The following is an 11,645-nucleotide window of genomic DNA, read 5'->3' on the forward strand; positions in this document are numbered from 1 at the left end:
ATAGAAGTAATTTCACCCCATGTGATTTTGTGTTCTGACTGTTGATTTTGCCGGTAATTTTTCTGATCATTAGATTTCTCTGTGAGCCTTATTCTCTTCGTACGCTCATTTTGGAAGGGAGATTGGTTTTTCCCTTATTTCTGTCTTCTTGCCTTCAGTGCCTACCCATCTCTGTCTCCTTTTTTCACTTGCTTGTACCTGGCTCTCCAGATCCCAGCCCAGAACCGGTGATTGTTTGGGGGAGGAGACACTAGTTTTCCTGTTTGTTTGTTTGTTTTTATTCATCGTTACAATGTGTTTGCGGCAGGAGGAATTCTCAACACACAAATTCACTCCGGCTTCCCTTTTTAGTGTTTTAAATGGGGGAGACACATGCAATTTGCCAAAATGCCTTGGCTTCTTCTTGAGGCTGCCATTTTCATTACCACAGTGGGGTTTATAATCCCCCGCATTTGATGATGGGACTCAGAGAGAGCGTGTTGTGGATGTGGTTCTGGCTTATAGTTCTACAATCATGTTGTTTATGACCGAACGGGCCACTCGACTTCATCATTATGATGGGCCGAACATTTCTTTGATATTTAGTTATCTATTGTGGTTAACGTACAGTAAATGTCACAGCACTCTCTGCCTGGCTTACCTTCTTTCTCCCTCCTGCCTAGACTGTTCTAGAAAAACTGGAAGGAGAGTTACAGGAAGCCAACCAGAACCAGCAAGCATTGAAGAAAAGCTTTCTAGAACTGACCGAACTCAAATATCTCCTGAAGAAAACTCAGGACTTCTTCGAGGTCATTATTTGGGGACTATTTAGTAAAGAGCCCTTTCCTGCCAGAGCCTCAAATTTCTATTTTGAAAACTGGCTGGTTTGGAATAGGAACAAATCACTCTGTTTCTGTCCCATGGCTAGACCACTGGTGAACGGGAGAGTATTCTGGGCGGAATACTGTGGTGCTGGTCGAATTGAATGCAAACATATTATGATGTTCATTAAAAAGTATGTGCTCCAGATGGCCCAGACAGGAGAAGAAGTCAGAACAAAGCAGAACAGTTAGTTTGAGCAAAATTTTGGGTCTTTGTAGGAGGAGATTGGGGAAACCTTTTAATCCTGCAAGGAGCACTCTACTTTCTGAATTTCGTTAACTATTTATAGAAAATTAAAGCTTCAGTAAAAACAGGAAAAAACAAAACAAAACAAAAAACCCTTGCGTGTGAGGTGCTTTTAAGATAATTCAAATACATTTAAGTGAAAATAGTGGTTGTTCAACTTTCAGACGGAAACCAGTTTACCTGATGACTTCTTTACTGAAGACACCTCTGGTCTCCTGGAATTAAGAGCTCTGCCCGCGCACATGGCTGGAAAGCTGGGGTTAGTATCCCTGGTCCGTAACACAGTGCCTGGCATTTGGCAGACTTTCTGAATGAATGAACGAATGAACGAATGAATGAATGAATGAATGAATGAACGAACGAACGAACGAACGAACAAACAAACAAACAAATAGCCTCTGGAATGAGGACTATTTCACATGAATATAAGGCCTCCACACAGTACTAAACCCAAGTGTAACCTTATTGAGTTCTTGGATTGCAGATAGTGTCACCTTCTTGATAATGGTGACACTAAGGTCCCTGAGCCTGAGGAGTGCGCTGTTTGCACTGTCTGTCTCTACCAGGGAAAGATGTGGGGATATTGTTTAGATGGGTTTTCTCAACCGTTCCCTTGCTTTGGAACAAGGCTAGGGGGTACAGATTTTGTTTTCTTTTTAACTTTGAAATATTGATTTGATAATAAAACAGATCTAGAGTTTGAAGTGTAATTAGAAATGAGATAGTTATGTAATCAGGTCATTCGCGAGTAATGGTAATACACTGTTTATACCCGTCACATTGTGTGGTGGTTCCAAATGGTGGGATTTCATTTGGTGTCCAAGTAAAAATGATGAATTGATCAAAGCGATGAGTTTTGGAATTCTAGTATTATAACTTATAGATACTTGAGAGCCTGCTACCTCAAACTCTAGGCATTGAATTTGAAGTGGAGAGAAAATATTTATTGAAAATATTTGATAAAAAGGTAACACGGGATCAATGTATATTTAAGCTAATAGACCCACGAAGCTGACCACCATAAGGTTAGTATGTAAGGTTTGGGCCAGAAATTATCTAGATACCCAGATGATGATAAACAGGGAGATGTATAGAAATCCATGTGTGTGTTTTATTCTTAGTACACCCTTTATAAAAATGCACAGAGCCCACTGCTCAGCATTTTGAGCATTTGCTCCCTTCAGCTGTAAATGCAATAGTGAATGGTCTATCAGATTTTTAATTGCAAAGCGTTGAATCCGTAGCTTTGGGATAAGGAAACCTCAACATGTCAAAGCAAACAGGTGGTCACAGGGACTGGAGGCAAGTTGGGGCTGGGATGCAGATGTGACCCTTGCCCGCTACAGCTGTGTCATCCCCTCCTGCACAAAGGGAAGTGGTCCTTCCTCTTCCGGTTGTACTTCTTCACATCTTGGAGGGTCTTCTCCCTGTTCCCTCCCCGCACCCCAAACCCCGGCTCCCTGTGCCTCAGTCACGTCTCCTCCTCTGACTGTTCACACCAGGTTCACGGCCGGCGTGGTAAACAGGGAGAGGATGGCTTCCTTTGAGAGGCTGCTGTGGCGAGTTTGCCGAGGAAACATCTACTTGAAGTTTAGTGAGATGGACACGGTTCTGGAGGACCCAGTCACAGTGGGTATCTCAGGCTGCCAAAAGCTGTCTCTTAAACGTCCTGTCGCCCTGACCACAGGGGTTTGGGTCTCTCATACACAGTCTCTAGTTCTGTGAAGCTAACGTCTATTTCTTTTTTTCCTTTTTCTTTTATACCTTCGAAAGGTCAATTTAAGGACTATTATTAACGCCTCATTCCTTCAAGAAACTTAGCTGTACTTGTTTCTAGAAACTTATGTTCACTAGACAGCATATGCATCTTAATTACAAAAAACTAGGAACTTTGAGATTAAGCTTCAGTGCCCATGAGTGACCTGGGAGTCTAGTTAAAATGCAAATTCTGATTTAGTGGGTCTGCGCTGGGGCCTGAGAATCTGCGTTTTTAACAGGTTTGCTGATGCCAACGGTCACCAAACCTCACACTAGGAACAAGGATTTTGCGGCCACAAATTTATTGCAATTATTTGTGTAGGGTTTTGCTTCCTCTCTACCCTTCCAGTTGGTATTTACATCCACTTATGCTTAAATCCCCAGAAGCTAGGCTTATTTCTAAAAGTCATCATCTTTTTCAGAGTAGAGGTTAGCAAAAATTAATTTTAAGCTTTAGTTCGTAGGAAACAACTTCATAGTTACAAGAAATAAAATTTAAAATAAAGTAGGAATTCAAGGAGATAAGATTACTTACATAAAAGGTGAGGGCGTTTTCATGACACTTGATGAGTTCTGACAAATGGCTTTTCAGTGGGGTTGTACCTGATTGCAGTGCCCTGAGAAGTAGCGATGAGTTTGTTGGATTTATTGTAAAATTTCCAACAGGCTTCATAATTTCACCTTTACTACCCCCACCCCAAACTAAATAAGAGCAAAGTGGCACATTTCTTTTGCTTAGTGAAAAGTGCAACATTTTCATATCTACTTATGAAATATATATTCTCCCTTCCTCGTGATTCGTCAGACGTAGACTTTCCAGATGCATTTTAATCAGTGTTCTTATGGACGCATGGTAATTGCAAGTCAAACATTATCGGCTTTACCTTTTGTTAAATATCAAACATCTACTCGCCCCTGAAATGTAGATGCCTGTGAGTTGGTGCTGGTGAGCTAGGTCAGCTGTTTCCATTTAAAGCCTTGCACTATCCTGGTCCCTCTTTTCTGAATGTTTTCTCTCTTCTGGATGTTTTCTTGTTTATTAATAACATCTCTTAAGTATAGGGCTTAGAGCTGAATACAAAGCCCAGCTGTGATCCAACTAGTGTGGCCAACAGTAGAATCATCACTTTGAGGCTGCGTTGCCCTCCCTGGAGGCCCCGTACAGCCTGCCTCAGCGGCCTTGCCCTCGACCGTAATGAATTATGACACTCAGATCAACTGGGAGAAGTTGAAGTTTTCCGACTTTAAATTTATGTGTTTTTTTTAAAACTTGAGAACTTTACATTTCCATTCTATGTGAACTAGAAAGAAAAATTAATTTTTTTAACTTGTTCTGGTTTTCCAGAAAGAAGAAATTAAAAAGAATATGTTCATCATATTTTATCAAGGAGAGCAGCTCAGACAGAAAATCAAGAAGATCTGTGAGGGGTAAGAGAGACTATTAATGGCTCTTTCGTCAGCGATTTGGGTCAGGATTAGATAAATAGATAAAGAGGTGAACAGTGCAAAATTCATGACGGGAGCAGGGCTTCTTTGAGGTCTGGGGCTTTAGAATGACTTTCCCACATTTGACAAGGTAGTGTTAAAAAATGAAACTGACTTTTAATAGCTGCAGGAATAGGAACAGAGGACTTGAATAAGCAAAATTTAAAGGTAACTAAAAGTAGACATTTTAACCATTTCAGTTTATTCTTGCTCACAGGCAAACCACATGCTAAGTTGTTGCTGATGTTACAGTATCTTCTTACATCCAGCCCCTTAGAAGCAGAAATTACTCAGTAAAGAAAGACATTAATACATTAATAAATTCCGAGAGAGAAGAAGGGACAAGTTAAGCCTGCAGCCTTATTTACGTAATAGCTCACAGGCTTTATGGTGTGAATGAAGCTCATTCATATAATAGAATCACAGCTTTAATTCACATTGCATTGGTAACCCTCATGATGGGGGTTCATTTTCTGATGGCCAAGGAGAGAGTTATTCTAGGAAAAGGTGGCCACCTCACCAAAGCCAGCAGACGGTGGCTTGGCAGAAGAGGACGTGCAGAATGCTTTTCAGCAATAACCACGTATGTCCCTTTGGAATGCATTAAACACAGGTTTCGAGCCACCATATACCCCTGCCCAGAGCCTGCGGTGGAGCGCAGAGAGATGCTGGATGGTGTCAAGATGAGGCTAGAAGATTTAACCACCGTGAGTGAGGCGTTCGGGAGCATGATCTGAGAGGGGCTGCACCTCTGCCGTTGCCACATAAGTCCCCACCCCCGGGAGCCCGTGCTGGAAAGCTGGCTGGGGTGTTTGCTATGCTCTTCCAGCTCTTCCTGCAGAAGATTTCATAGTTAGGAAACTGTTCCATGGGCTAGAGATGACGATTCTGCACGTCAGTAATGCTTTGCCCGGGGTTAGAACTGACCACAGCCCTAGGCCACCCCAGTCCGATAAAAACCCTTTATCGCCAGCCCTGCTTTATATTACAACTAATTAAGTTGAGCAACCAGTCTGACCAACTCTCTTTCTGCTGAATTGTCAAGTTGTTTGAGCCAACCAATTCTGTAAAAACAGTGAGTCTATTTTCACCATGCGAACACATCCCGGATTCATATCCTTTTGCAAAGTCTGTCATCACTCTGGGGTGGCACTCATTTCTTATATATGATTAGAACACTTTCTTCAGTAAGCTTTGAAAATAATCACTGAAAGCAGCTAGATTGACATCAGATTGTATATTCTAGATCCGCGCTGTCCAGTAGAACTTTCTGTGTTGGCGAGAGTATTATGTAACCTGTGAGTCCAGTGCGACAGCCTTGAGCCACGTTAGCGCTTGGAACATGGCTGGTGCACCTGAGAAAACTTGGTTTTTACTTTATTAATTTTCATTTAAATTGCAGTGCCTCCACGTGGCTGGCGTATGGGTCAGCACAGTTCTAAATCTCTAGTGAGTGTCTTTAGAAATTAGGTGTGTATATGTTTCAACCCTTAGGCTGTAACAGACACCTTTACCACCCCAGAAAAATCTCTTTGATTTCTTTAGTCTTCTCTCCTCCCTCTTTGTCACTTGTCAAGGGGACTATATTTCCCTGAGGCAGTTTGCCTTGAGGCCCTTTCCCCCAAATACTTCATGAGGGGAATAGAAAAGTTTTGCTGACCTTAGGCTTATGCGTAGTATGACCTAGGTAGCCCTGTGCAAAGGTTACTGAAAAGGTTACTCTATTGTGTCACCAGAACAAAGATGAACTCCATTAAGCACATTCCGTGTGAGAGGTGATCAGGTCATGAGGGCAGAGCCTTTATGAGTGGAATCAGTACCCTAATAAAAGGAGCCCCAGGGAGCTCACCTCCGCTTCTGCCCTGTGAAGACAGAATTTGAAGTCTGCAGCCGGAAGACGGCCCTCACCCGGCCATGCTGCCACCCCGATGGGTCTCAGACTTCCAGCCTCCGGAACCGTGAGAAACAAACGTCTGTTGTTTATCAGCCACCCGGTCCGTGGCAGCTTCCGGGCCTCCGTTGGCAGTTATGGGTGCTCCTTGGTTTGTAGATGTGTCGTTCCCGTCTCTGCCATGGGGCGTTCTTCCCTGTGTGCCTCAGTGTCCCGATTTCTTAGAAGGACGCCAGTCATGTTGGAGTAGGCCCACCCTGCGAAGACCCTGATTCCGAATAAGAACCCTTAACAGCTACCGAAGATTAGGACTGGACGGATCACACACATAGCAATAGTACTGGCAGGCATTCAGAAGGCACGGAGGATACGATCTTTGCCTCAGGGTTTGAACCCTAGCAGGGGAGATAAACTGCTCATGAGAATTACCCTGTGAGAGCTGCAGGCCAGAGGGCGGGGCCCAGGGCAGAGGAGGCGCGATGGCCGACGAACCCCCATTTTTGCCTCCTCACCAGGCATCTCCACAGGTGTTCCTTGTTTTCCTATGTGCTGTCTTTTGCCCAGGTCATAACACAAACCGAGTCTCACCGTCAGAGGCTCTTGCAGGAAGCGGCAGCCAGCTGGCACTCCTGGGTTGTCAAGGTGCAGAAGATGAAGGCCATTTACCACACCCTGAACATGTGCAACATTGATGTCACCCAGCAGTGTGTCATCGCCGAGATTTGGTTCCCCGTGGCAGACGCCGGGCGCATCAAGAGGGCCTTAGAGCAGGGCATGGTGAGTGGCAGGCGGGGCAGGGAAGGGGGGAGGTGAGTCCCGTCCAGCCCCGGCAGCCCCCTAAGTCACGCGGATGCCACCGGTGACTTGCTGGCAGGATCGTCTCCTCCATCTTTGTTTCTTCAGTTCTTAGCCCAGTGCTAGGGCACGTATCAGAATCTCCATTTCTTCTCGGTGCCTGACGATCATTCTCCATTTCTTTCATCTTCAGCGAGTGTATGTTGAACACGGACGTGCCAGTCACTCTGCTAGTTATGGCTGTCGCTACCGCAGTTCGGTGTGACTAGGTACCATCCTGTATCTCGTAAAGGTCACAGTCTATCTGGAAAGACAGCCAGGCCCCTGTGATAACAGCTAGAAAGAGTAGGTGCCTCACCGTGTGCCAGCAGCTGTGTTAAGCGCCATGTACCTGATTTCACTCTCCCGGCTCCCCCCATTCATCCCCTCAGATAGTCACTGTACTGGGATTGACCCAGGGCCGTGCCACTTTGATAGACTTTCTGGAAAGGGAGACAGACAGATAGTAAGCACGTCCATCACGAATATAATTTCAGGCCGTGGTACGTGGTGAGCAGGAAGTGAAGCGGGGGATGGTGATGGGTGTCGGGGATGGTGAGTAGGGGCTTGTTCTGATCACCTATTCACCGCTTTGGTGACGAAGGGACCCTTTGCCCTAAATAGTGCAAAATGGCCAAACATATGACACCTCACTCTGGACAGATGAAGTTGGCAGCAGTTTATTAGTCACAAAGGCTCATAGCCCAGGGGAGGTGGCCACCACATGCCACATAAGGCCACAGGGAGGTCACAGTCAGGACCTGCACTTGGGAGAATGAACCAGCAGGGCTTATGGGAAATCAGCCTTATAGTGACAAGGGGGTGGGGTGACCCCTGGTTTCCATGGAAGGATGTGATTAGCTTGGTTGAATAATGTTCTGGGGTGGCAGGGAGTTGAAGCTTATTGGGTTGAAGACTAGGCAGTGAGCAGCTGGTCTGCCCGATGGGAGGACTGGCTGGGTGGGGAGCCTGGCTTGCTAAGTGGGGGACATATCTGGCGAGACCAGAGGAACTCATGGCTGGGCCTTCAGGGCCCTGTAAGACTCAAAGAGGTTGAGGCAGCACTTGAACTTTTAGGTCTTATAATACTGTTGCAGGGCTGTCGCTAGGGAGGGGGCCCCTCTGGACAGGTGGCACCGGAGCAGGCTTCCCTCAATGTCATGGGAAGATTGGGCTGGGTGGGGAGGAAGAGCTTTCAGGGCGAAGGGTCTGAAGGTAAAGGCCTCGAGGTGGCATGGGACTAGGAGATGGGAGCCGACTTGATCCCCTTCGTACAGATGAGGAAACTGAGGCACAGAGGGCAGAAGTAACTCGACTGTGATCCTGTAGCCAGGAGGCAGGATCTGAATGTCCCCACATCATGGCCCAATCTAACTGTCCAGATGGGACACTTAGAAGAAGCGTTTCACCCAGCCTGGGAAGGCGGGGCGCTCCCTGGAGGAAGTGATGCGTGAGGTGGGGCGGAGGGTGCTGTGCGGGCTCGCCCACAGGCCAGTGGCTGGAGAGAGGCTGCAGCGGGTGTAAGGAATGGGAAACAGGACAGGGAGAGGCTGCGGGGCAGATCCCGAGGGACCAGATAGCTGGCGTCAGGGGTCTGCTTTTATTCCTGTGCTGGGGGATGATATCCAGTTGCATTTCGGAACGCTGCAGTGGGTGGGGGGAGTTGTCCCAATGCAAGGATTTAACTGAACGGAATCACAAAGGGGTCACACTTCTCCAAGGCCACTCAGGGCTGTTTCTCCAGTTTCTTCATCCTCAGAATAACAAAGGCATTTCCCCAGACGGGAGTGGAGGCTCTAAGCAGGTAGGAGATGAGGAGGCAGGTGCAGAGGGATAGATGTTATTATCACCAATAAGCAAAAAAAACAAAAAAACAAAAAACAAAAAAAAAAACACTGTGCCAGGCGTGCCGGCCGCTGCGGGCATGTTAAAAAGAAAAAGGGAGAAGCCAGAGCCCTGGCCCTCCAGGAGGCCACGATCACGTCCACGAATGATACACAGTAACAGGCGAAGGAACTCTGCTGCTTGCCGTGCCCCCTCGGGGAAGTCGCCTAACTTCTCCATCCCTCAGTTTCCCTCATCTGCGACGTGGGCTCGTGACACCCAGCTCCTGGCATCGTTAGGGGGACTGGCGAGCACTCGCGTAGCTGGTGCTGAGTCCCCCGAGTGTGCAGGTGCCAAGCGCTGCTGGAGACTGGGGTGACCGGAGGGCGTGTGGGGGCTGAGCTCGGGAGCAGCGAGTGCTTGGGCAAACGTGCGGAGGTGGCCGATCCCCATGGAGAAGCAGTGGGGGCGGCGGGGGGGCGAAGGTGTGCATGGAGGCCTAAGTCAACGTTGTAAAGGAGTCTTGACTGCAAGACTAAAGAGATCTGGTTTCCTTCTTTAGATAAGAGAGGGGGTGTCAAGGCTAAAGCAGTGCTTTCTGTTTGTTTTGCTTTATGAAAAGAAGGATTGTGCAGTCTGGAGTGTCAATAAAGAGGGTTAAGAGACCAGAGGAAGGTAGAGAGGCTTGGGGCTCGGGGGCGGGCCGGGGCGTGGCCTGTCGCGTGGGAAGGAGAAGGATTTGAAAGGCACAGTCGGCAAGATGTGGAGGTCGATTGGATCAGGAGAAGGGACAAGGCTGCTGATTTCACGGTGTCGGGAATTTGGAGAATGGAGCCGGCAGAAGGAGCACGGAGGTCGGGGGAGGACTCGGCGCTGGGGTGGGCTGACGAGTTCATTTCTAGGCTCCCGGATGACGTGGCGTTGCTGAGATTACGTGAAAGTTCGAAAGCCTAGGCGAGCCATTAGAAAAGAATCGAAATTGGGGAGAGGGTCAAGGCCATTTGTAAGATAGGGGTGCAATTAGGAAAGTGCATGAACTCTTGCGGGAGTAAGTGGAGGGAAAGGAAGAGCAGAGGCTTGGAACTGAGGATGGGAATGGAAATGGCCAGGGAATCAGAAAGGTCACTGTCTCTTGACACCTTTCCTGTAAGATAAGTATTAGGAAGCTATTATTGAGAGATCATGAGTCTCAGGTCAAGAAATTGTCCCACCTTCACCTCATAAGGCACGGCAGGAGTTGCACTGTGATCCGTGGGCCAATACCCAGCCCAAAGCTCTCTTCCTTATTTTTGCAGGAATTAAGTGGCTCCTCCATGGCCCCCATCCTGACAGCAGTGCAATCTACAACAGCTCCTCCCACATTCAACAGGACCAATAAATTCACAGCTGGCTTCCAGAATATCGTCGACGCGTATGGCGTTGGCAATTACCGGGAGATAAACCCAGGTCAGGATCTGATATGTTGCACACCCGAGCAGCCTGAACATAAAAATTGTGTAAGATTTATCCCTGCGGTGGCCTAGGAGGTGAATTGCTTAAAACCACGACTTTCCTAAGATCTTACTCAGTTTCCTAATGCTCTGCATTATCTTCTGTAAAGGTCTGTTCTCGTTTCCTTACCAATTTAATAAACATCATCTCTAGGCATCGTCAGGGCCTGTGGTTCTGTGGGAGAGTTGGGAGCACGTAGAACTTGGAGTCAGAAGACTGGATTCTTAGTGACATAAACGGTGTGATGTTGGTAGCCTGGTTTATAAAATAAAGGAGTAGACCAGCCCGAGTCCCAGTCGAACTTGTGACTCATAGTGCAGGGTCCCCATAGGTTCAGGGTCCTGTGAATGGTGGAGAAACAGACAAAAGATAGTGGTGGAAAGAGCTTAAAAAACTGATTGAAAGCCCCCTAAACTTTGTGATCTTGAGCAAGTCACTGAACCGCTCCCAAACTCAGCTCATCTGTAAAGTGAGGAGTGATAATATTTACTGGTTGATGAGCTAATGTCGGTGGGAGCTAAGCAGGTGTCGGGGTGGGGATGCCGAGAGAAGACGGACTCGGAAGGAAGGGAGCCAGCACCTGGATCGAGGCGCGTGATAGGGAAATCTTTAGCGTCATTGGGAAAACTCAGGGCGTGTGGGTCTCACCTCTGCAGCTCCCTACACCATCATCACTTTCCCCTTCCTGTTTGCCGTGATGTTTGGAGACTGTGGTCACGGGACCGTGATGCTCCTGGCAGCCCTTTGGATGGTCCTTAACGAGAAACGTCTGCTCTCCCAGAAGACGGACAATGAGGTGAGTGACCATCAAGCATCCCCTCGTTTCCCTGAAGTTATAAGTAGAATATTAAGCGTGTTTGTGATGTTGACGCCATGAAAATAACACGTTTTTATCAAAAGGAAAGGAAAGACAGAAAAAAAGGGCCAAAATTCAACATAAAAACTCTTGGCCAAGGGTAAGTCCTTTGGATGGTTTGGTGCAGTTCTTTTAAGCATTTTTGGTTTTTTGTACATTTCTTGATAAAATATTGATCTTTTTTTTTTTTTCCCCTAACATTTATTTTTTTCTTTGACTATAAAAGCAATATAGGTTCATTGTAAACACTGGGAAAATACAGCAATCTACGCAGAGAAAAATCACGATTAATGTTTTCGTGTTATATTTCCAGTTTTTTTCTCTGCGCTTATCACTAAATATATAATTTTCAAAACTTGGAATCTACTAATGCATATATATTTGTAGCTTCCTTTTTTT

The 11,645-nt window shown here is 46.7% G+C and overlaps 1 protein-coding gene across 8 annotated transcripts in view; it reads left to right on the forward strand.

Moving 5' to 3' along the window:
- ATP6V0A4 (ATPase H+ transporting V0 subunit a4) overlaps nucleotides 1–11,645 on the forward strand; it is a 59,965-nt gene that overhangs the window by 28,285 nt on the left and 20,035 nt on the right. For 7 of the 8 annotated variants that reach the window (XM_023530291.1, XM_011359498.2, XM_023530294.1 and 4 more), the window contains 6 exons: nucleotides 2,610–2,736; nucleotides 4,211–4,293; nucleotides 4,964–5,057; nucleotides 6,806–7,018; nucleotides 10,195–10,345; nucleotides 11,047–11,186. In XM_023530291.1, coding sequence (XP_023386059.1) covers nucleotides 2,610–2,736; nucleotides 4,211–4,293; nucleotides 4,964–5,057; nucleotides 6,806–7,018; nucleotides 10,195–10,345; nucleotides 11,047–11,186 — 808 coding nt within the window. Of the gene's footprint in view, nucleotides 1–641; nucleotides 789–1,271; nucleotides 1,367–2,609; nucleotides 2,737–4,210; nucleotides 4,294–4,963; nucleotides 5,058–6,805; nucleotides 7,019–10,194; nucleotides 10,346–11,046; nucleotides 11,187–11,645 lie in introns of those variants that run through there. The other variant, XM_023530295.1, reaches the window with a different exon arrangement.

Source organism: Pteropus vampyrus, unplaced genomic scaffold, assembly GCF_000151845.1.
Source record: "Pteropus vampyrus isolate Shadow unplaced genomic scaffold, Pvam_2.0 Scaffold48, whole genome shotgun sequence".
NCBI lineage: Eukaryota > Metazoa > Chordata > Mammalia > Chiroptera > Pteropodidae > Pteropus > Pteropus vampyrus.